This window comes from Cydia splendana, chromosome Z (assembly GCF_910591565.1).
Source record: "Cydia splendana chromosome Z, ilCydSple1.2, whole genome shotgun sequence".
Lineage (NCBI taxonomy): Eukaryota > Metazoa > Arthropoda > Insecta > Lepidoptera > Tortricidae > Cydia > Cydia splendana.
The window spans coordinates 13,547,810-13,573,350 of record NC_085987.1 but is presented as its reverse complement, the minus strand read 5'-3'; the positions used below and the strand labels follow the sequence as shown (position 1 = coordinate 13,573,350).

The window sequence follows — 25,541 nt, the reverse complement described above, 5'->3', positions numbered from 1 at the left end:
AGATTTTTATGCGACCAGAGGGAGTCCCAAATTTTATGTAGGTAATTTATTCTTAAAAACCTATTTTGCTATGGGACACCGTTTACGAGTTATTAACTAAAAACTAAAAAGGGACTTTAAAATTGATTATAATTAACTTACCCGCTGCTTTGTCTTTTTAAATATTGATCCTAGCGAAAAGTGTTCTACATGTTTCTTGTAGGAAATTTTATGTTTATTATTTATGTATAAGATTTTTTTTTGCTATGAGTCATACTTTTCAAATCATTAACGAAAAAATTAAAAACAAGGAACCTTAGAATTTATTATAATTAACTTTACCTCTTTATTATCTTTTTAAATATTGATCCCTGCGAAAAGTGTACTGAATCTTTTTTGTTCAAAATTTTGTGTAGATTTTTAACGTTTCACAACATTTTTTGATATTTTCCACCGTTTATGAGTTATTTACGAAAAACTAAAAAAAAGGACCTTAGAAGTGATTAATTTAAATTTCCCGCGTTAATATCTCTTTGAATATTGATCCTAGCGAAAAATTGTACTGAATCTTTCTTGTAGGAAATTTTATGCAGATTATTTATGTAATAGAACATTATTTGCTATGCGCCACCGTTTACGAGTCATTTACGAAAAACTAAAAAAAGGGACCTTTAATGTCAAATATCTCACTTCCGGTCAAGATTTCTATCGAGCAACCGGCAAATTCGGATTCAGCGGGGTCTAGTTAGGTTAAAAAACATGGTTGCTTTAAAGTAATATGATTTGCCAGTCGCATCAAGAAGGAGAGCGATTGTGAATTTTTTTGTCTAGTCTATAAGTAGATTGTGTTTGTTTCCTAGTCTTCTCGTAAATATTTAAGTTTTCGTGCTTTTGCGACTGGCTTTTATTATGTTGTACTTGTATAAATAATAAATTAACTTGCATTAATTGCTTACGTACTTAATTTTGCAATTTCAACTAGCCCTCCCTAACCGAAGAAGTGGTGTCTAATAGACACTCCACTCTCTCATTCCTGTTAGTGTTAAGTTCAAAAATTTTAATATCTATTCTATTAGCATAATTCGTCTATCCCATCTCCGTTTGTGATAAACATAGCTGAAAGTAAATATACTTACAATCCGCCACCCGTGCCTTGGGCGAGGATCCTCGTTAGTCACAGAACCGGTCGCACGACCCGCTGGAGCGCGCCTAGCACGCCTGTCCGCGGCCTAGAACAATAACGGAACAATATCCACCGATTACTGACACTGCCAAACTAGACTAACTAGACAAGGTGGGCCCAGGGGGCCGATTTTTGAATTTCGACCACTCGATTTTGTGTATTTCGTTCAATAATATCTCCACTACTAGGCATTTAAATTCTACTAATAGAATTGAAAATGAATAGTCAATACCACTCGATTCCAAATTTATATCAGTCGTATATCAAAAATTGGGATTTCGCCGTTTTCCCCGATTTTCGAGTGCCGAAATCGAGCGATCGAAATTCAAAAATCGTTCCCCAGGCCTATTTGTACACTAGTTAAAGTAATGAACTAATGATATGTACCTACATATGAAAAATTTCACTCGATAGATAATCGAATCGAAATTTGTGGTTCCATATTAGTGGACCCACCACTTAAACCTACTGATAGTGTTGGCTATATTCATATGTGCCTAAGACGAATGGCGTCAATATTAACAACATGACATTCATATTGACAACATATTAACACACTCATCTTATGCACCTAGCGAATAAATACCAACATTCACATAATAATGATACACTATTGTAATGTGATAATGTATAAAAAAGTGACAAAGGCCTCCAGTGTTCGAGACCAATTACGAACCGGCGTGAGATCGTTGGAGGGTCACTGACAGCTTCTAACATATGTTTCAGTTATTTAATAGACCTACTCTGTGTTGACTTTATTTATGTATTACTTCTTTGTTTGTGGTTTTTTGGCAAAAATAACCGATCGATACCTTACCATGGAATATTAAACAGTGGTTTTGTGAATGTGAATGTGAAATGTGTTTTTTTTTAGACTAGAGGCAGGCGTGGCTCACTCCGCGATTTAGTCGCTTTGCTACAGGTAGCTAAAAGTACATCCGTCCCGTCCCGTCCCCCCCCCCCCCATTTTGGGGAAAGCCATAGTAGTCTAGTCCTGTCATTCATGTCATTTGAACGATATTGTATTAAGTACGTAAATACAAGTTGACAGTAGATTAGGTAATGATTGTGTATCTCCAGCAAAGCGAAGCGCTGGAGAGGGGTCTGACATTTCACGGCGTTACGTCTAATAAACCACGCACCCACCGTTCCGTACGCTTTCAATAGGCAATCGCAAAGGTCGCACTAATACAAACTTCTCAAAAGTAAGCCATTAAAGCTGCCTTCCTAAACAAAACCAATACCTTGCTTTTTGCTTTCTTTAAAGTAAGTAAATGTAGCAAGCTTGGGGCAAGACAAACAGTGTGAGGATTCCATACAAGTGATAGTCTTATCCTGGTGATAGTCTTTACGCCACGTTACATTACGTACTCGTATATGTATTTGTGCATGGATTCGTTCATTTTGTTTCCTTCTAACTTTATAAATAATCAACAGGCAAAGATACCGCCGGAAAAAATCTCAAATCAACCACTACCGTAAAACGGGATGAGTAGGTTTCGCGGGGAGAGTTGGGTTATGAATGGGGAGAGAAGGGTTGAGAGGGGGATGAGAAGGGATTTTAAGGCTAGTGCTACAAAAATAATGTATTCCAATTTAAAATGGAGCTATAGTAATACGCATAATAAAAAAAAATCGATCCAACAATCTTTCAAAATCACCTTTGTATGAAAACCCCTCTCACCCCAAATACGAGGCACTACGGGGTGAGGTGGGTTTTCCTCTTTATCGTCAAAGTTATGAAATGGAACTACCCAAAATAAAATAAAAACTAAAATACAAACGTCCGGAACACTTATTATATATGTCGTAGTCAGATCGTAGGTATAATCCGCCGTATTACATTACGGCTAGCCGCTTTCAAAAACAGGGGCGTTTTGAAATGCGGCGGTTCGACGATTAGCTGGATTGTCGTTGCGATACGTTCTTCAATAAGGCGGCCTACGTTTAGCCGCATCGTACTACTATTTAGATTGTAGAGTGACCAGTTCTTTCGGTCGCCTACGTAACCGGAGTTTGACAATGTGTGCAATTTAATTTATTTTTACCATGGTCCCACAGCACTACATGTGTTTCTTTTCCAAAAAAAATTCCTTCACAAGTTAAACAGACGGAGCCGGTTTGCCCAGAAGAAAAGAAACAGTCCGACGAACTCCAGATTTGATGAACACCCCAGCGTTTTCATTTGTTGTTGTTATTTCAGGCATCAGCGCCACGGGTGTTAAAAATGGGAACTAAAAACTGTCAAAGCGGCGGCTAATGACTCGCTGTATTACATTACGGCTAGCCGTGTTGAAGAACGTATGGCGCCGAATACATTCCGGCGGATTCTCATTCAGCCGCATTCAATCCGGCTAATCGTTGAACCGCCGCATTTCAAAACGCCCCTGTTTTCGAAAACGGCTAGCCGTAATGTAATACGGCGGATTATACGATCCGACTGCGACATATACACCATTCAGTTTTCATATGTAAAAATAAAATGTTATCGAGGTTTGAATTTCAGTTTTGACCCTACTCACCCCATTTTACGGTACTAGAAACCACCAAATATAAAAAAAGAACATAAAATTACAAGTAAGAAAAAGAAGCGTGTAAAAATAAAATGATCCTAACCATATTGTTCGTGCACTCCGGTTGCGGCGGGGCCGCACAGGCCGCACTCGCAGATAAAATTGAACTTAGAATTGGGACGCCCGCTGTTCGTATTTTCCCCTATTTTCGCCATTTTCTTATTGATTGGCAGCCTTAAGCTTGATGAGAAAGCCGAAACGACTCGATGCCTGTCGTTGGAAATATTGCTTTGAAAGGGTTATTATGCGATGGAAGCATTTCTATTAAATTAGCTTACATCTACATTTTTATACTACATATTTCAAACAGCTCAAGTAATTTGTTGAGATGTGAGATGTGAGATGAAAGTAACTACACATCATAATCTTAAATATGAAAAAGTATCTGTTGTTTCCAAGCATCCAACATAACAACACATACGACATAAACAGAGTGTAGTACCGATGAATTCTAAAATAAGTTGGTCGTTTGTATTTTTTTTTAATCGCGGAATCATTTAAGTGGTTTTAAGGGGGTTCACTCATGGTACGATTCATCTTTACAATCCGTCGTTACAGACCGATCCAAACGACGGATTAATAGTGTATTATGTAGAGACCCCTCTATAGTTTCCCAAAAAGTTTTAAGTCATAATGTATTGTTTGCCCGCATTTTCGTAAGTCACAATTTATTTGGTTCAGAAACGTGTCACTTTTCAGGATTGACATAAAACAAACCTAACCTAACCTAGCCTATCTATAGGATAACCTTACGAAAATCCGGAAAAGTTAACGGTTTCAGTTTTAAGACTAATGATAATATGACAAACAATACATTATGACTTAGAACTTTATGGGAAGCAAAGGGATCCCATTATCTAAGCTTAATCATAAAGTACCTACCTAAGTCCGTGTTTGATTTTTCAATTAAAAAATTAACCTCCCAATCCTCCAAAGATTCTTTACTTTGCTTTGCAAAATTTAGCGATCAACATGCATACTTACAAGTGCATCTATATCTACTATGTAGGTACCTAGTAGTGATCTGAAATTATAGAAGAAAAGTTTTTTTGGAGTAACTTTCGTTAACCTACCTACTTAATCAAAACAATTTCGGAGCAGGGAAGAAGGCAACCGCTTAAAGCAACAAAGAACCAAATTGAAATGTTTTGTTCAAGCAAGGAGAGCATGTAACAATGTGCGGGACCTGGCAGCGACAGTGGTTGGCAACATGCCAGCTTTACTACTATTGCCTTACAAACACCAGGAAAGGAACCATGTAAAAGTGAATCGGGAATGCGTAACAATTCTGCATTAGTATAGATCACACTTCAGTGGTTTGCTTGGAGCGAGTGCCGAATACTACTACCACTTACCTACCTACACTGCTGAATAAGCGGAGTGGCAGCAACGAAACAGGTTCCACGTATGGTGGAGCCCCTATCTATGAGAGGCACTCGTAATGCGCCAGCGTCCGGTTTATTCAGCAACATGATTGACAACCATTTTTCAAATAGGTATGTGGTTCCTATATTTTAAAATATATCCTAAAAGTGCCTTTAACTATCCGTGTTTTATATAATTCCGTTAACTTCGGGGTAAGTACGTTTAATTAAACTAAATGGCATAGGTAGTTAATTTAAAAAAATATCTTTTTTTATTTTATAAAAAGTTATAGAGCTTTGTTGTAACACGGGCATTACATTAACTCGACCAAACAATTGAAAACCGTGACATAATAAATGTCATTTCGGACATCGATCGTCCGAGATAGTAATTGAGTTTAGTAGGAAATGTATGAACGTGTACTAAACATTAATCAATATGTAAACAGGCCCTAAGGCAAGCTCGTAAGGTCTTTATAAGAAAAAATATTGATTACCTCCGAAATGGACCGGTGTTTTTAAGAAAGTTTAAACTTAGGAATGCAGCCTTGAAATTAACGTAAAAAAACACGGTGTAGAATAACGTACTTACCTATTTCTTAACATTTTAGTATATACAAATATTGCTGAGAGGCGTAAAGATATTGAACTCTTAATAGATATAATAATATGCAAATGAAATTGGCGCGGGTCAATGTGTCAAGGTCTGCTGGGCGGGTGGGACGTCTTATACAAGTCTTATACAGAGGGGCATTCGGGAAAGCATTGATTCGTGCATATTTACCGTGACGACGCGACGTCTTACTGCATGGATGTTACCCTGTAAATTGCGAGTCCGAAATTCAACATGTTATTGACCGATAATATGAGAGTTTTCTGAAAAAATGGTACCTACTGGAATATGCGTATATAATATACAAAACTGTCATTTTTTGGGACACATTTTTTTCTTTTTAAATGATAGTCCGAAGAAGAAGTGAATCACGAGATTCTGAGTAGAAATAGCCCAAAAGTTAATGGATTTTCGAAAAAAAGTAAATGCTTTGAAGTGAAAATGCCCATATTCAACACTAAAATGTTTAAATCATTTGGTACAGTGATGCTTAAAAAACTATATTGCGCCCTAGTGCGGTAATTAGTACGTACCTATGACGAAAATTTAAACGGCCATATGTACTGTATAACGTTGTACAATACACGTGCGAAAAGGTAATTCGCAACTCGTGTCGATTTAAAACACTCCCTTTGAGTGACAGACCTATATGTAAGTAACTTATTAGAGACCTTGAATTACAAACGCACTATCTACACTTACTTAGTAGCGCTGAGTCATCTGAACAGTCTTTGGCTTTCGTCCAAGTGAATTAAAAATAGCATTTGACGCCTCCGAGCGCTGCTCACTGTGCTTGGGTAGGTAGGGATAAATGACACAGATTGGATGTCTTTATTCATGTAGTCTTATCTTATATTGGCCTTCTATTGATCGCAAAAATGCATATATTATGTATTATATTTGTATACTTACTAAGTTCATAATACGTACATAATACATCATGTCAAATAAATGTATTTATTATAACATTCCGCCAATAAATGAAATTAGAAGCTTGTATGAAAAGGTAAATAGGTATATTGTATTTCATTATAGACGAAAGCGTCATGAAAACCCATACTGATAATTTATTTGGTTTATTATTTGTTAGTGATGACACCTCACACCAATACAAAATAAAGTACGAGTGAGTGATGAAAAAATGACATTAAATTGGTATGATTTATTAGTGCATACGATCTTAATATAATATACATACATACCTAGAAACAAAACATAATTAAATAACTAACCTACAAAACTTAAAAACTAAATCTAAAAATAAATAAAACTAATCTAAAAATCAATAATTACAAACTAATTGGTCTGAATTTGTTTGAATCGGTCTCTAATTTTTACTAAAAAATGTACCAACTGATTCCAGCACTAATTAAAACCAAATTATTACTTTGCTGATCTGCGAAAATTTTTATTTTTGGTTTCATTTAAAATATGGATTTCCGCAAAGTAACGCCTGAAGACTATTCATTATTTGGTTCGAGCACATGGATCTACGGCGTAGCGGCGTAGCAGCGTAGCGCGATGCCCGTCGCCGCCGCGAGAACAGAACAGACCGCTTTACAGTGGTCTACCGCCGCGCCGACAAACCACTTTAATTTAACTAATCTATACTCACATGTAAATCCAAATAAATTTGCTAAATAAGCCATACACGGATTTAAAAATCCAAAGTTGTCACTCTTGGTAACTACCATTATATCACACATGTTGAAAATTAAATTATGCGGATAATGGTCTATGGAGCTCTTAACTTTTGGTATGTTTACAGGAAATATGCGAACCTTATTGATGTCTGTGTGGCATTATTTTAATGTGCAGAATATCATTAAGATTCGAATTCATTGATTCAAATTACGATCGGCATTACTTTACATTTAATACCGTTTGTGTTTGTTTACCTACATAAATTTGTGAACCTATTTGTAAAGTTATTCGAGTCACGTTTAAACGTGTCCTTCGATGCCAAAAATAGAAGTAGTCGCAATTAATTAGCCGTGTTCGGGCGCGCGGCACGGCGGGCGCCGGCCCCCGTGAAACTTTCACTATAAATGGAATTTATTGTCTGCCTGATAACCGATAACGTTATTTTAATTGACCCTATTAATATCCCACTTAATGAATTATTTTATTACCTTCTGCGCAAATAGATAATCCAATTAATTTGTGTAGGAAGTTTATTTAATGCAGAACTAAACTTAACTCTACAGACCAAGAAAATTCTGCAGCGATTTTGATAGCCCACGCAGTGCAAGTGTTATTTATACGACATAATTTAGCGCATTCACTGCCAGGGGGCGTGTCCTAGGAACAAATTTGTATGACGTTGGGCGCACATGTGCGTCGGGGGCAGTGAATGTGTTAATAGAAGTTTGACGTTTAAAATAACACTTGGACTGCGTGGGCTATCAAAATCTCTGCAGAATTTTCTTGGTCTAACTCTAAGTATCTACCAGTAGGCGATGCGTCCGAATAGAATATGTATATAAAGTTGGAAAGTCGGCTATTTAAAACAACGCTCGGAGCCGACCCCTCGCCAGGCACACGCTGAAGGTTCCAAACAATAAATACTAGCAGGAGTCACTTTGCGTGAACATGATATTTAAACATACGTAAACGCGGGCTGCGTGATCCAAAGTTTTCACTGTACCTTTATTTAAATACATTGCGTCTTAGAATAAACTTTAAAGTGTAATAAAAATCTCAAACCACAAGTTATTTTTAAAAGTAGCTGAACAAATGTTGGTCAGTATGAGCAGTACAGCCTACAGTTTAATTTTTTGATCATGTTACATGCTACACACGTATGTATAATTATTGCGTAAGTATTAAGTTTAACAGTAACGATAGCTACAATTATTAGTACGAGTCCCTAAAATACTGGGATGTCAGACGAAGCAATCATTTTTAACAATTTTAACGTTATCAGTCGACACGGGGCATACGTCGATCTCGACAATCGCGTTGAGCTACAGGAAATTAGTTTTCAACTCGCGCTCGGCTGCCCTCCCGCCGCCTGCCACCCGCGCGGCCTGCAGCCTGGACCTTTACGACCCGAACCTAGGCGAATATCTTACAACATTATAAGACCCCGTGGGTTCAGATACTTCTCTCATTTTCACTGAGCGTAAACGTGAGCGAGACGGCTCGGCTGTGGATATCATGTTTTTGAATTTGAACTATTTGTAAGTTTTAACAAAAAAAAATAAACAATGAGCTCGATCAAAAAATCTTCCATATTTTTAGCTATTCGGCAAAAGTTTTAACAATTTTTTATGGTGTATTTATACTTACCGACGAGTATATTCGTGTTTTTTTTTTCTATCGAGCGAAAGTCAAGAAATCAAGATCATCAAGAAAGACCTCAAGATTGCTAATAAAATTTTGAAAGCGCTACTCTTTTTCAAAAACTCTGCTGGCTCAAACATGTGTTTGTGTTATTTTAGCTAACTACACTCGGGAATACCGAAAACGCTTGCTTTGTAAACTTACGAATTTCTGTATATATACCTATATGTCACCGTAAAAACTCGTTCTTAGTGAAAACGCGTTTTCCCTTGTTAAAACTAGTTTTCCGTAAGGCCTGCTAATTTTACTTATTACAAAAGACAAAAGTTCGTAAAGATCTGCGGCCCGAAGCCTAACAAACGTGATGTTATGCTTTATGGCTGTTCAATCATGTGAATCCTTCGAAGAGTCGTAACGACTGTGGTCAGCGCTTGAATGAGTAACAGTTGGAGGGTACCTAAAAGCTCGGCCCCAACTCGAGCCGCTCAGTTCTATCAATATCGTTGCAAACTTTTCTTGGTCTATTAACTCTACTCTAAATCGAAGGAAGATTTGTAAAACAAAATGATCGCAGTGTGTAATTTAATCTCCTGCGGAATGTGCGACTTGTGTGTGTGCGACATTAGGAGAATTCCTGACACATTGCCACTGAAAATTCAAGCTGCCATCAGAAGAAAAGGCGAACGTCTTGATAGACAAAATATAGATTGCATATTAGTACATTACGACCCAAGCACGAGTGGCGAATTACCTTTTCGCACGTGTATTGTACAGTCACCTGCAATGATATGTTACTCTACGAAGGCCGCAAAAATATGTGACACGCGCTTATGGCTCTACAAATAAGATCTTGTCAGATATTTTTGCAGCCTTCGTAGTGTAACATATTATTGCAGGTGACTGTACTCTCTGTAGTCTCTCAGAACAACTTTTCAGACTACAAAGAGTAATTTCTCCATTTTAATTTTTGAATCATTTCACATAATCAAGTTATTTTTGCAACTAAACAATAAAACTATGTGGTGAATCAGAAAGGTATGTTATGTTCAATTTTCCTTCGTGGTCTTAATACTTTAGCATGTGCATTGTATACGTATAAATTTCATGAAATCTTAATTTTTCAATCAATTTTACACCAATTGTTTCTGTGATCATTTCACGTCCAGTATCAAATAATCAATAATTCCAAAGCTCAATTTGTTTAAGTAATATAATTCGTATCTAGTTATTTTTAGGGTTCCGTGCCTCAAAAGGAAAAACGGAACCCTTATAGGATCACTCGTGCGTCTGTCTGTCCGTGCGTCCGTCTGTCACAGCCTATTTGCGCCGAAACTACTGGACCAGTTAAGTTGAAATTTGGTACACATATGTAAGTCTGTGACCCAAAGACGGATATGTAACCGACAAATGAATTTTTAACATAGGGGCTACTTTTAAAAAACAAAGTTTAGCAAACTATATCGTGTTATATATCAAACGAAAGGGCTCATTGTGAGAATCTCAAGCATATTTTTGAAGTGAAAACTTCTTTAGCGGCGCTGGGCACTTTTTGAGGTGGGGAAAAAATGGTAAACTCGAGACAGCGTAAGGCGATCACGTGACCGTAACGTTTAGATGGCCACTCATTTAGATGGCATTTAAATCAATAAAGAAAAACTTAATGACATTACATGAAAAAGGTTCTAATCTTGTACGGGTTGAAATACGAGGATCTCACAGTTACATTCTAACTCTATATCACTCAAATATAATTCAATAAAGCTACATCTTGATGAAATCGCTAATAAAAGTGAACTCTAGTACTGGTGAATAAAACTCATGAATATATTTAGATGCGAGGTCTGCAAGGTAACTTTACAATTTCTATTCGAATTTTAAACAATTAACGCTACAAATTAGATTTTCGAATTATAAACAAGCTTACTGACCAGCAATTTCGGAACTAAAGTTTTTCAATAGAAATGAGGATGGGTCAATTATACATATTGCTGCAGACATTTTGGACTAGTCATTGAGTTTTCACTTCTGTCGGCACTCCTGGAGTGCAACCCGTTGTTTTTTTTTATATGATATGATATGATATGAGAAGTTATTCAAGAAAGTAGACAAAAAATGACCATTCCCCGCCCTATATCTCCGAAACTACTGCGTCTAAAATTTTGAAAAAAATTCACAAAATAATTCTTTACCGAAAGATGACAGGAAAACCTATTAGAAATCTACAGTCAAGTGTGAGACGGATTTAGGAACAAAAATGCGTTTAGGTAATTTTAGGGACGCAGCAGCAATGGTTTAAGTGAAAAGTGGTGTAGACAGCTATTGCGAAGGCCCTAGGCCGATATCTGCATAAGTCCCGAAGAGGTGTGCCTTTAGGTTCAAGCGTGAGTCCGATTGAAGACAAAAAATGTCGACTAGGCTGTATCTGGCACACAGCCGCAATGGTACTTGTACTATTGATTGATTAGGTACTTGTACTGTTGTTTTGGCACTAATATCTGGGAGACCGAGCTTTGCTCGGAAAACATAAAAACTCAAAGATGCACGTTTTCCCAGAGATAAGACTTAGCTAGATCGATTTTTCGCCCCCGAAAACTCCCATATAGCAAATATAATGGAAATCGTTACAGCCGTTTCCGAGATTCCGAAATATAAATACAAATAAATATATAAAATAAATACTTAAATAAATAAATATTGGGGACATCTTACACAGATCGACCTAACCCCAAACTAAGCATAGCTGGTACTATGAGTACTAGGCGACGATATAAACATACTTATATAGATAAATACATACTTATACATATACATAGAAAACACCCATGACTCAGGAATAAATATCTGTGTTCATCACACAAATAAATGCCCTTACCGGGATTCGAACCCAGGACCATGCACAGAATTGCTCGTTTAAAAGTATAAGATATGTATTATCTCTTTTCGACCTTTGCTTTTAAAACACTTGCGGAAGTTTTGGGAAGCGCGAACCCGCCGGACGCTCCGAGCTTTCAGCTCTACGCGGAGCTCGGCCTTCAGTCTTCGCATTTGGACACTTGTACTATTGTTCGGCATTTAATATTCCTATCTATGCTACTTTGCATAGTTGCAGAGATATAAGCCATCGCGCCATAATACTTCATGTTACATCTGGTTTTTGAACTGACCCATTCGGGTATTTCAAAGTTTCACTCACGTTACACGTACAAAATTGCTATAAATTGTGTGATGTACGGAACCCTTTAAACGTGAGTACGACTCGCACTTGACCAGTTTTTTTTTTTAATTAACCTAGCTACTCTATGTAATGTGGAAATAAAAAGCTATTTTATTATTTGTATCTCCTTCGATTTCACGGGCCTATAAATCCCGGTCTTTTGATAGGCTTGCGTGGGGATATAGATCCAACACGTAGAGGCCCCTTGGAGAGCTGTAATGTCATGTAGAATGCCTGCTGGAACTTAATTCGTATCTCGAGGAAATGCTTTCCTCAAATACCTACCGATAAATAAACTAATTCAACCTTTCCTACTCAAGGTAGGTATGTCAGACCGAAAGCGACGTGAAAGTTCAAGATAAAACAAAAAAAACGATTTGTTTCAGTCGACGACTTGCCAATAAATCTTGTTAGATACTTTGCGCAACCCAACCGATCCCTAAAGCACATTTTTTATTTAAACCCAACTGAAGGTCAGAGGTGATAAAAATATAAGTTAATGACTATAGACACGGAACTATAAACTTTCCCAATGACTAGTTGATCCTTTTTTATCAGTTGGAATAACATTAAATATACTTAATTAACTAGTGTAGAATTGGGTAGAGTGTCTTTTATGTGTTTTCTATAACTAGATCACCTGTTTTTTGACCCAATGCCATTTGTTTTATTTATTTTATTAGCATTTAGCATTTATCGCCTTACAGAAATTTGGTCTAGCAGGTTTTTGTACATGGTATACGTCATAGGCATGTCCTGACAAAGCTTTTGACTGAAGAAATTTTGACAATGTATTAAACTTATGACCTAATATATATATATATATTTGTATTTTCTGTATTTCGGTTTTTTCGTGAAGTTTTGTGCAGTCGGCGGTGGAAGTGCATGGCCACTTTATGAATGTTTTCCATTTCTAATGTGCCTATGCAGTTTTGCAGCTTGTTGTACACAGGAACCTTGGCTTGTGCTGTTGCTTGACTTGTGTGTGTAACTGATTTGTGATTATATTTGTTCTTTATTTACCTACTTAATTTTTATAAGTGAGAACCTGTAATTGGCTCTGTGAATCTATTTTAGTTTTTAGAAATGTTTATAGCTGTTGGTTTTCCATGTATGTAATAAAAAAAAAATAAAAAAAAATAAAAATGACTTTGAATGGTTTCAAGTGACCGATACTAATAGTAAATGTATCTAAGGAGCTAAAGACAGACGTAATACGCACTACTGTTATAAGCTGATTAGCTTCCACGTGTTATCATTGGATAATAAATAATCTCAAAATAAAGTTAAACCGACTTCAAGTCTTCATCAGCAGTTCCACTTTATCAAATACCACTTTATAATTGTAAATGATTAGTTAGTTGATAAAATACAGAAATCGCTGTATGTATGCTTATAAGATTTGAAGAGTTCCCTCAATCCCTCATGGAATCCATCATCAGACTAAATGTTCTTTATAAATCTTACTGGCTTAGTAAACTTAACCAAGAGGACAAATCACCAAAGTGAACTATGCATCGATAAAGTTAGTGTTACAGATTACAGAATCCCCTCTTCCTCATTGTGTTATCTAATAAACAAACAAATTTCTGTTTAAATCAGTATTTTAGTATTCTTGTCCTACTTATTCCGCCATTTTTTATTTATGTGATAAGTTCTATATATATTAAGGTAAACGTACCTACTGGTGCTCGACGCGGTCCCAGTGCATGTCATCTTGAAACTTAAGTTATTGTCAATAGAGGTGACAGCAAGGTGTCATCTATTGGGCATTAGCAAGTCGAGCACTAGTATGTTTACCTTACATACTTACTTTTGACTTTATCACCAAAACGGAAAAATGTGGCCACTATTTGCCGGTTGGTTGATAAAGGAAAATAAAACTATGTGAGATAGACCAAAAGATGGGGTATCAGTAGGACAACAATATAATATACCGACTGATTTATACATAAATTATTTGGTTTATTCGAAAACACAATTCGGGGTAGTGAGGGCGCCACTGGTCGGTCGACCCAGTCTTAATACTTCAATACACATACTATAACAAATAAATAGAAGTCGTAATCTTACCTAAAGAAAACAATTGTTTACTAATTAGTAAGCGTATAAGCAATAAACACTTTTTGATGCGAAGGCAACCTAGAACGATGACTGTGCGCGTGCATAGCTAAGCCGTACATTACAGGTGCAATCCCAACCATCTCATAACAGACACAGAGCTGCTGCAAAGCTTACTTAGGTGGCATGTTGAAGTTCTGCTATACCCTGGAAACAGCCTGGAAATAAAGAAAATCACGAATAAGTATATACATAAATATATACATATATACACATATGATTGCCTGGCTGATTCAATTACAACATACATCAAGTTATTAAAAATAAGCACCTATATTTATTATTCATTTTATATTAGATAATTATTTCCTTTTACGGTGCAGCGGTTCAATCTGTACGAGTGTAATATTTTTTGTGTTTAAAAACGTTTAAATGGGCAACTTATCAATTTCACGTTTTTAAACACAAACAATATTGAAGTTGTATACCTAGTTTGAACCGCTGCACTGTAAAAGCTGATTAGTCTACTTAATGCCCTGTCTACGCGAATGGCATGATTCAAAGTTAGTCCCTGACATGACGTAGGTAATTTAATCGGTCTCGTTATATAGGTATGTACTCAACGATTTCCGCACGGGCCACAAGTCCATTTGTTCGTTTAGGATGTGTGTATTGTGTGTCCTACTACACTGAAACTGTCACAAACAGTTCATAATTCTACTAAAAGGAAAATTATTTATAAGCTTTTCAGAATATAAATTTTATTCAGTTTTAGCAATTCGCATTCGCACTACAATATTATCATCGTAGGTAAATGATATAGCAATAGCTAAGTACGTGCATCTATCGGAATTTTAATAGGCACGAAATCCTACTTTTGCTTTTTGACATTTTTGCGGAAAATGGGGCTTTTACCTTCTGAATGTAAGTGAGCATCGTTTAGTAATTGAATTTTCACCTCAGCAGCTCGAACACGGGTACTTTGCTTCTTAAAAACAGTGAGCAAAATGCGATTTTGCTCACTGAGTCATTTTGTCTCACTCAGTGAGCAAAATGCGATTTTGCTCACTGAGTGAGACAAAATGACATTCAAGTGACCTTTATAGTCAAATGTCATTTCAACATGCGGGGTCTAATACAAGTTCGATATACTTGGGTTCTATTATCTCTGTCCCTCTAGGTATGTTCTCACTGCTTAGGGTGAAAAATTTTGTGTACTACACGAGATCAAAGTTATTTACATCTCGTGCGCTTTTGAATCCCTTACTACGCTCAAGATTCTAAATTAGATTCACTCGCTACGCTCGTGAATCTATTATAGAATCTTTCGCTTGCACGGGACTCAAAATAAGCACTCGAAGAAATATCAAACTTTGATCTCTTGTTGTACAAATAACTATTTACCAAATGTTAGGTACCTACCCGGTACAAATAAGATGGTCGCCATTGCAAGTCTACGTGATTAACACTTGCCTCTTTCAACCGCGTGGTGTCGGTGGCGAGGTCTAGAAGTAATGTTTTTTTTAATCACATGTATTTTTTTTCAACATATCATAATTGTTTTTAGAGTTCCGTACCCGAAGGGTAAAAAGGGACCCTATTACTAAGACTCCGCTGTCCATCCGTCCGTCCGTCCGTCCGTCTGTCACCAGGCTGTATCTCACGAACCGTGATAGACAGTTGAAATTTTCGCAGATGATGTATTTCTGTTGCCGCTATAACGACAAATACTAAAAAGTACGGAACCCTCGGTGGGCGAGTCCGAGTCGCACTTGTCCGGTTTTTTATATGTACTTCATAGGGAGGTTTGAGGGTAAAAAAGATTATCAAGCTTTTCAGTCTTTCTCGATGTTTGTTTTTACATATTTTTATTTTCCATGTATTACCTACTCATATAAGTACAGAAGTTTGCAAAAAAACAAGTTGCTGTAATTTCAGAATATCTGTAAATAATAAATGCTTTTGGCACTGGGTCATTCATTAGGTCAACAACAACATGAACGTTGCTCTACACTGTATAACTATGAACAACCGATAAGATCAGTGATTGATGAGCTCGCTGTGCAGCCGATAATATTCATAATACCCCAGTTTCTCTTATTCCCGTGTGAATTCATTTATTTTAAATACAGCCAAATAATCTTTAAAAAAAAATAAAAAGCCTATTCCCGTGTTGATTTCAAAATACGGGTAACCTTCAAATGCTTTCAGTGATAGGTAATGCAGACCTCAATGATTTAAGAGCATAATTAAAGTACACTACCCGATCATTACACGGTCTAACGAAATACCTGGCAAAAACCCATTGAAATTGTATTATGCACTTTTCAAAACTTACGAAACATTTGACAAATAAATATTATGGGAGGGCAATATAGAAAGTAGGTACATATATACCTACACGGGCTTTATTCGACATGCCACTTTTGACGTCGCATGTTGAACTTCCGTTGAATCGAATCATTACTTTTCAAAATTTGACATTAGCAATCCACAGTTAGGTGACAACCAAACCAAACCATTATAAACCTTAAAGTAACAATAAAACAAAGTTGTTTTTTGCTAAATTTTTGGTTGTTCCAAATGAACTATCCGCACTTGATGAACTTCAACTGTTGAATTGAAGTTGACGCGAAATCCGACAGTTGTACATGTCGAATTTGGCCCCTACACCATCGGTATTCACACGATGGTTCACTCATTAGTTCATACTGCCATTTATTGATATTCACTATAATAGGTGACAGAAAGGAATATTGTGGTGTTAGAGATGCGCTTGAAGAGCATAAATTTATCTTAGGGCTACGCGGGTCAAGTACCTGAGCGAGTTTATACGCAGCGTACTAGAGCCGCACTGTTTCCTTGAAGTGTATGGTCGGCTTTTAGTGAATCAATGAACAAATCCTACAAACGCGCCGTCAATCAAACTACAAGATAGACCAAGTCTAATGTTGCTCACGGTCAAATGAACTTGAGAGAGAGAGGTGAGAACATACATATTTCTGTTAGTAAGTACCTACCTAAGTATTTTCTCAGAAGTCGGTAAGTGAATACCTAACACCTCTGTGGGCATTCCTACAGTTTTCCGTACCTAGGCATGCTTGCATAAAGCCCGATCATGACGAAGCCTCCTCTTGAGCGGCATAATGACTGGCAACCATTGTGGGGTCGACTACCGAGCAGATAACTTATTATTATTCAGTTTCGGACACGCATTGTGCTCACTCAATACATCTAGAAAAGAAACGAAAAATTTTGAATACCAATGGGTTTAAAAAATACAGGATTCGAACACGGGAAAAGGACACGGGGGTCAAGTATCTCTGAAGCTGACTGTACAACTATCAATGTATGTACTACCTACCTAACTACCTACTACCTACCTAACTAATTGATCGATAGTTGACCGAAGCGTAACGAAGGTCTACGTTTTGACTCGAGCATTTTGCTTTTGTATATCCGGTTTTTCTCCTCTACAGGTCACAATAATTCTCAGCCGATTCTTGTGAAATTTTGTGACCAGATTTTATGATTAACCTTTTAACCGCCAGCAATTTTTGATCGAGCGTGCTCGTGTCGCCACCGACAGTAATTGTACCACGCAGAGTAAGGTTGGCATAGTTACGGGAGTTATAAATGTGCTGTAAAAACCAAATCAGATCTTTGTCTTATTTATCAGACTGTGGCGAAATGAGCTGGATATGTAATGTCTTATATATCAGACTCTGGCGGTTAAAGGGTTAAATAAAAAATTGTTGATCCGGTTTATGGAAATTTTAAATAATGGCGGAGTTTTTTTATTTTTGTGACATATTTACAGAGTAAATGGCAAAAAATTTGTATTACTGGTTTAGGCGGTATTTAGATATTTAGTTTTTACTCGAGAATAAGTATTAGGTAACCGAATTTTGTCAGCGTAGCGTTTCGTATTGTTTTTGTTATTTTATTTTTTTATTTTGAATAAATTAATATATTCGTATTGTTGATTGATCAAACCGCTATGTGGCGCTGTCGTCGTGCACGGTCGCAATAAGCTATACTCGCGAGGTCTACAGGTCACAGAGCCACTAGTGATGATAGTGTAGAAGGTACAGCTTGTTGTACAGCCGCTGTTGCCCGCTCAACGTTAATTACGAGAATGGTACATATCTACAGTAAAATGTTTCTCTGCGATTTCACCACTAGAGATTTTAATGATGTCATTAGTCAAACAGCACCATTAAATTGTAATCGAATGGACGTATGCTACCGCAAACACTCAGTACCTACATTACGTAACTCCTTTTATTCCTAAGTCAAACAGAGAACTGGGAGTAGAGTAGCTATATGTATAGTAGTTTCGTCCACTTAACGAATTAGCTATTAATATATTTCATTTTTAATTTGCTACTTGGGCAAAATATTTTTTATGTAGATACGTATATTGGTTAGACATTAAGGATCGCATAAGTTCAAATTTGTGCAATAATGTATATTAAAATTTCGTCAAGTGGACGAAAACTAGCGCAATGACCGTATATCATTTTGCTTCCTTGTGATATAATCTACTACATATATTCTTATGCCTCAATATATCGTACGTTCGTCGTTATGAGACTATTCGTTGCTATAAATAATAATATAAGTTTGGACGGCAACAATTTAGACGAAGTAATGTCGGTAATTTTTGGTAAGTAGTACCAAACAGTAGTAAGCTTACATTTGTTGTTTTTAATTTCGTCGCATTGCGTACATTCCAAAGTCGGACCATGATAAGTTTTCATACCAAGTGCTACGTCAAGTATGGAGCTTATAGGGGTAATATCTGGGAGACATATAAAAACAAAAATGCGTGTTTTCCCAGAGATAAGACGTAGCTAGATCGATTTATCGCCCCCGAAAACACCCGTATAGCTAATTTCATCGAATCCTTAGAGCCGTTTCCGAGATCCCCGAAATATATATTATATATAAATAAACAAGAATTGCTCGTTTAAAGGTATTCGATAGATAGATAGATAGATAGATAGATAGATAGATAGATAGATATATGTATGCATTCTTACTGCCAGGTTTGGGCAATACTATTCTTTGGTTTGTGCAAAGTTTGCTAGAGTTTATGCCCCTCATCGGTGCACGTGCGTCGTTACTTTATGCCCTTTATGGTATACTTTCTTTTAGGCCCTAGTTGTGCCGGCTACAAACGTAACTATAGGTATGTATATCGTACCGATTAATCTGCAAACCGATTTGCGCAGATTTATCGATCGTGTGTATGACAAATCGTTGTAGATTATCGTTCATCGGTGGCAGTTTCAATTTATATGAAACTTTCGATTTATCTGCACATAGTCTGTTCGAGAAACGGAAAACGGTGAAAAATAGAGATAATACTCCTAAAAATACGTGTGATACCTCATTAGATTCGTAATGATGTTTAGAAAAATGTATTCGAAGCGTGTATTAGCACACAAAAAATTTCATTTCATTATAAACAAAAAAAGGGCAATAGATATTTTTTATTTCCCTAATATCTCAAAAAGTATTAATATTTAAGAAACCAAAATTAATATTATTAAAGAGGAGGATATTTCCAATCAAACATTCCATACTTGCAGAACTGTATCTCTATTATTTATACTTTTTATTCAACGCTGAACACAGCCCTCCGCGCCTCATTTTCGAGAAACGCGAGCGAAGTGAAAAAACGATTACGTAACATTAAATATAATTTTAAAGATATTAAATATTCATTGAAAAATTAAAAAAAAAATGGTGTATTTAAAACATGTTCTCAAATGTACTACTTGTATAAATTTATCTTAAAGTTATTTTTTCAATAAGTTATGCAATTGTTAATCAACAAAATATTCTCGAGCATCCTTCTTTATTGAAAACGAATCAAAATGTATAAATAACTATTGTAAAACTTTTGTCGCTTTCTAGAGCCCTTCTCATAAAGTTAATACTTTGCTTAAAATAAGTTTTAGAATAACATAGAAAATTGACGAAAAACGAAAAATCAAGGTAAAATTGTAAAATATAAAACAATATTATAACCAAGCTATTATTTTTTTCAGAACTTTTATAACGTGATCTTATTAGGCACGTATATGAGAAGAGCTCTAGAAAGCGAGGAAATTTTACAATAGTTATTTATACATTCTTTTTTCGTTTTCAATAAAGAAGGAATTTCGAGAAAATTATGTTCATTAACAATTGCCTAATTTGTTGAAAAAATATTTTTTAAGATAAATTTCTACAAGTATTACATTTGTTGACATGTTTTAAATACACCATATTATTTTTAAATTTTTCAATGAATATTTAATACCTTTGAAATTATATTTAATGTTACGTAATCCCTCTTTCACGCCGCGCGCGTTTCTCGAAAATGAGGCGCGGAGGGTTGTGTTCAGCGTTGAATAAAAAGTATAAATAATGGAGATACAGTTCTGGAAGCATGGAATGTTTATTGGAAATATCCTCCTCTTTTATAATATTAATTTTGATTTCTTAAATATTAATACTTTTTGAGATATTTGGGAAATAAGAAAAATCTACTTTTTTCTCCCTTTTTTGTTAATAACTTTTGTAATTTTTTGTGTGTAATTAACACGCTTCGAATACATTTTTTTAGACATCATTACGAATCTAATGAGGTATCACACGTATTTTAAAAAGTATTATCTCTACTCTCTTTTTCACCGTTTTCCGTTTCTCGAACAGACTAAGTCTGAAATCGCTACCTACGATATACATATACCTATAGTATAGTGAAGCCGGCATTAGGCTAGGTCCTATTGCTTGAACAAAGAGAATTTAGTAAAGTATAAAAAAATCTCTTTGGCTTGAGCTTGACATCTCTTGATATGACGTATATGTCAAATGTGACGCATACATTTTCCTTCTTCACACAATTTGTTAGTATTTTGGATACAAGATATTTTATTTAGTGTTTAGGTTCATTTTTTTCATAAGGAAAGATGTCTAACGACAGTTCAGGTGAGGAAGAAGAACCTGAAACCGAGATTATCTTCGAAGCTCGGAGAGACTCGAGCTCCGAAGAACCTCCGATGTCCGAGTGGTCTTCGCTTACCACGAAAAGTGAAGAGAACTTGAAGAAGAAACAGTATGAGCAAGGATTGTATGATCCTGGTAGCGGCGAGATATGTGCCGCCTACGTCGCACAGTCCGACAGCACAGTTCTCCGTCACCCCTACTACAACTACCCAAGTATATCCGACCCCGGTATAATTAGTGCACTATTCGGACCCCTGCCAATAAAAAATTACCCTAGCGATGGCCAAGAATACTACTTAGCTATTTGCAAGACCACAAACCAATGTCCTGTGAGAATATTTCACAGAAATTTGATAAATACACATATTAATTTGAGTTACTACGGGGTCAATCCCAACGGAGTCCGATCCATGGCCATGGCCTTGGAAAATAATACTTTTGTCACACATTTTGACCTAACTGACAACTGGCTAAACGATGATGCATGCTTTCATCTGGGCCAGATGCTGGGAAATAATTCTACGCTTACCAGCTTGAATTTATGCGGGTGCCGCATTGGACTTAGCGGGATGAGCAGAATATGCGAAGGTCTTAAAAATAATAGGGCACTAAGAGTGCTGAACGTCAGTTACTGCCAAATCGGCGACCAAGGACTCGAGCAACTCGCTCACGCCATAATGCTTCTTTCGAATGTATGTGAACTAGATTTGTCACATAATGCGATTTCCGGAAAAGGTTGTCTACATTTGGCCGAAGCACTAGAGACGCAAAACAAACTTAAGTCAGTAAATTTATCTCACAACAATCTGTATTCGTTCCAGTCCGGCATCTGTAGCATACTTGAGCATCTAGGAAACAATCCGGAATTTGAGTACTTAAATTTATCCTGGAACTCACTCAGTGGAGAAAAAATAGCAACTAGTATTAGTACCGTATTTAAATCCAAACTCTTACGCCACGTAGACCTTAATAACAACAGGTTATGCGACACGCCGATTATAACAAAGTTAATAGCCGGGTTTGCTAAGCCGAAGAAGATGAAGTGTTTCGATTTGTCATATAATCCACTTACCCTAACGGATGCTCAGCTAGTTATCCAGAAGTTCCAACGGAGCACAATACAAGTCCTTAATTTAAAGGGTGTTAAAGTCAACCAACAGTTTGTAGATGTATTAAAAACCATTCAAGCAAAAAGGAAAGATGTCGTTGTTTCGCACGGGTACGTGCAAGGTGGCTTTAAGTCCACTGGGCCGGATGCGAGAGAGCTCGTATTGAATAGAATTGAATATTTAGGGAAAAAACATAAGAAACATCAGGTGGATATAGCTGTCGTGATTCTACAGTTAGTAAAAGAAAATGTCACGTTTCTCGTACCAAAAGATTTTAGGGACAAATTGAAGCAATTAGGAGTGGATTTGGACGAGGATCTCGTGAACGCAGTTCAGAAACTTTGGCCGGGGGAGCCGATGAACAAAGGTGCCAAGACGATAGCCTTAAAGCCACTAGCGGATCATATTAAAAGAAAGTGGCCGGACAGAAAGGCACCGCCTACACCGCCACCCGAGCCTGAACCAGAGTCAGTCGCAAAGAAAGGAAATAAAAAAAGAAAATGATGAAAAGTATCACACAAATATCACTCGAGCCTTAGCAGTACCTAGATACTCCAATGCTAATGCTATTTGTGCTGCGATCGACGGATGATTCTGTCCAGACATTTTGCTATATTCAATTGAGAACGTTATTTTTTCGTGCTAGTGATTTCATTTTAATTATTTATTGTTAAGAATTATTTAAGGACTTGCTAAGTACTAGACCGAGACCAAGACAACTTTGCAACGATTTTGATAGCACACGCAGTGCAAGTGTTATTTTAAACGTGAAACTTCTATCAAATTATGACGTATAAATAATACTTACACTGCGTATTATGCTATCAAAATCGTTGCAGACTTTTCTTGGTCTAACTATATGTGTTTCTTCATTAAAATGTTCTTTTTTTGTTAAGCAGATGACAATTTTATTATAATATGGAAAAGGAACCCCACTTGTATCAAGCTACGCACTTTGCATAAAATAGGTTGTATCGTATTAGAATGTACCTACGGGAAGATAGAACCTGCTGCAGCGCCTTCGGAGATTAATCGGTATTCTGGCTTCAGTCTAGGCTGTAGTTTTAAGGCATTATTCATAAACGGTTGTCAAATCTAACAAACCGTTGATAATCGCGCCGTGTCCCTATCCGTTATTTGACATTTATGTTTGTTAAAAAACCGGTCAAGTGCAAGTCGGACTAGCGCACTTAGGGTTCCGCATTATTATCAAAAAATCACGTTTGTTGTATGGGAGCCCCAATTAAATATTTATTTTATTCTGTTTTTAGTATTTGATGTTATAGTGGCAACAGAAATAGATCTGTGAAAATTTCAACTATCACTGTTCATGAGTTACAGCCTGGTGACAGACAGACAGACAGACAGACTGACAGTGAAGTCTTAGTAATAGGGTCCCGTTTTTATCCTTTGGGTACGGAACCCTAAAAAAGGTACCTACTTTACTACTTAGTTTTATTAAAACCCCTGTCGTATTAATATTACCTACTAAGTAGGGTTACCAGATACAAATTTAGAATTTCCTGAAAAAATAAATAAATCCTGATTTCCGAATATTTTTCCTGACATTCCTATTTTTGACGACGACGGGGGGGGGGGGGGGGGGGGTCTAGCCGATGGCCACCCGAAAGTTTAGTCCGATTAAACAAGATGTTTTACCTACATTATTTTTTATCACAGAGCCAGAGGATACTTCTTATTATATGGTTATCTTTGCAAATGCGAATATTACACAATTAATAATTACGAAGTTATTGATAAGTTGATTGGATCTCATTTATTATTTTTTTACAATTTTTTGGATTAATTTAAGTTACTAAAAAGGTACTTTATAAAAAAGTCTATCAATTTAAAAAATTCCTGACATTTTCGTGTTTCGTCCCCATTCCTGACAAAAGGCCAAAATTCCTGACATGTCAGGAAAATGCCTGTCATCTGGTAACCCTATACTTAGGGATTCTATATTTTAAAAGTGTAAAATAACGTAGGATTTGCAAGTTTGTTAATTATTTACTCAGTTAAAACTGTGAAACGGTTAGTTAATCATACGATTAATCACAGCGATTAATTTTTCCACTTATTATCAAAATATATGATATGTTTCGTTTTTAAATATTATAAATGGATTACTTAGGCATATAAAAAAAATTCGGTCCGAAGTATCTAACTCGAATGACTTCAGTTGCCTGAAAGTCTTTGCACTGAACTTATAAAGTTGGACCACGCTAAGTTTTCACTCCACGTGCTACGTCAAGTATGGAGCTTATAGGGATATGTAGGTACCTATGCATTCTTATTACTGACAAGTTTATGCAAAGTTACCGTGGTCATAGTCTAAATAGTTTCAGTTTTTCACGTTTATAAATAGTTACTAAAGTCATTATTGTCAACATTTGTGAATATTTCTTGTGTCTATAGAGTTCTCTTTATAAAAGTGAGGACGCTAAGGATGCCGATCATGCCAGCGGTCAATGCCACTGTGCGAGCGGGACAGCAAAATAATTGTACGCGTGCGATAGAGATAGGTAATGGCGGGTCAATGTACGAAATTCTTCGTGCTTAGCGTCCTTACTAAACAACAATCCAATAGAGTGACAGATTAGCTAATGTTTAATTTAAATGAATAAATACTTCGGAATGGTGAGACCACAGTGGGGAACAAACGCCTATCTCGCAATTACATATTTAATGAGAGCTCGGAAATGTCTGACGAGATTGGAGCCCGAGTAATTGGACAAAGTTATTTTTAGCCAGCACTGTCAATGTCAACTTTCGTCGCCAATGAAACTTCTCAAACGAAACAATGAGCTACCATGCCTAGGTAACACGTTACTCACGTTAGTACCACGTCTCCACCACCACCACCACCAGCTGTTTACTGATATAAATATATCCTCATCATCATCATCATCATAATAGGATGATAATTTAAAAAGTGTGGATCCGTAAAAGTAAGACATTTACGTAGGTGTCTCATGACATGACAGTCACGGCCGCATTTGTGACAGACATAATTAATTACTATAGAAGTAGTACATTATGTATATAATACTTAATTAAGTTCAACAAAATATTAATAACAACAAAAACACGGTGGACAACTGCCAGAGAAGTTAGGAAGCAATCGCTGACCTCAGGATAGGGCAGAGGAGGCAACA

General features: G+C 36.5%; 3 protein-coding genes across 3 annotated transcripts in view; 2 read left to right on the top strand and 1 right to left on the bottom strand.

Annotated features, from left to right (window-relative positions):
• Positions 1-25,541, top strand: part of LOC134804458 (uncharacterized) — a 182,915-nt gene that overhangs the window by 83,059 nt on the left and 74,315 nt on the right. The gene's annotated exons all lie outside the window — the stretch shown is intronic.
• Positions 1-25,541, bottom strand: part of LOC134804465 (uncharacterized) — a 71,442-nt gene that overhangs the window by 7,058 nt on the left and 38,843 nt on the right. The window contains exon 2 of the mRNA XM_063777512.1: positions 14,450-14,490. Coding sequence (XP_063633582.1) covers positions 14,450-14,460 — 11 coding nt within the window. The 5' untranslated portion in view covers positions 14,461-14,490. The remainder of the gene's footprint in view (positions 1-14,449; positions 14,491-25,541) is intronic.
• Positions 21,159-23,150, top strand: LOC134804461 (leucine-rich repeat-containing protein 74B-like). The gene has a single exon (XM_063777509.1). The coding sequence runs from the start codon at positions 21,238-21,240 to the stop codon at positions 22,885-22,887; it is 1,650 nt and encodes a 549-aa protein (XP_063633579.1). The 5' UTR covers positions 21,159-21,237; the 3' UTR covers positions 22,888-23,150.

Bases quoted from the DNA above. Each gene is read 5' to 3' on its own strand.
- LOC134804461 (XM_063777509.1), top strand. From the start codon at position 21,238: ATGTCTAACGACAGTTCAGGTGAGGAAGAAGAACCTGAAACCGAGATT.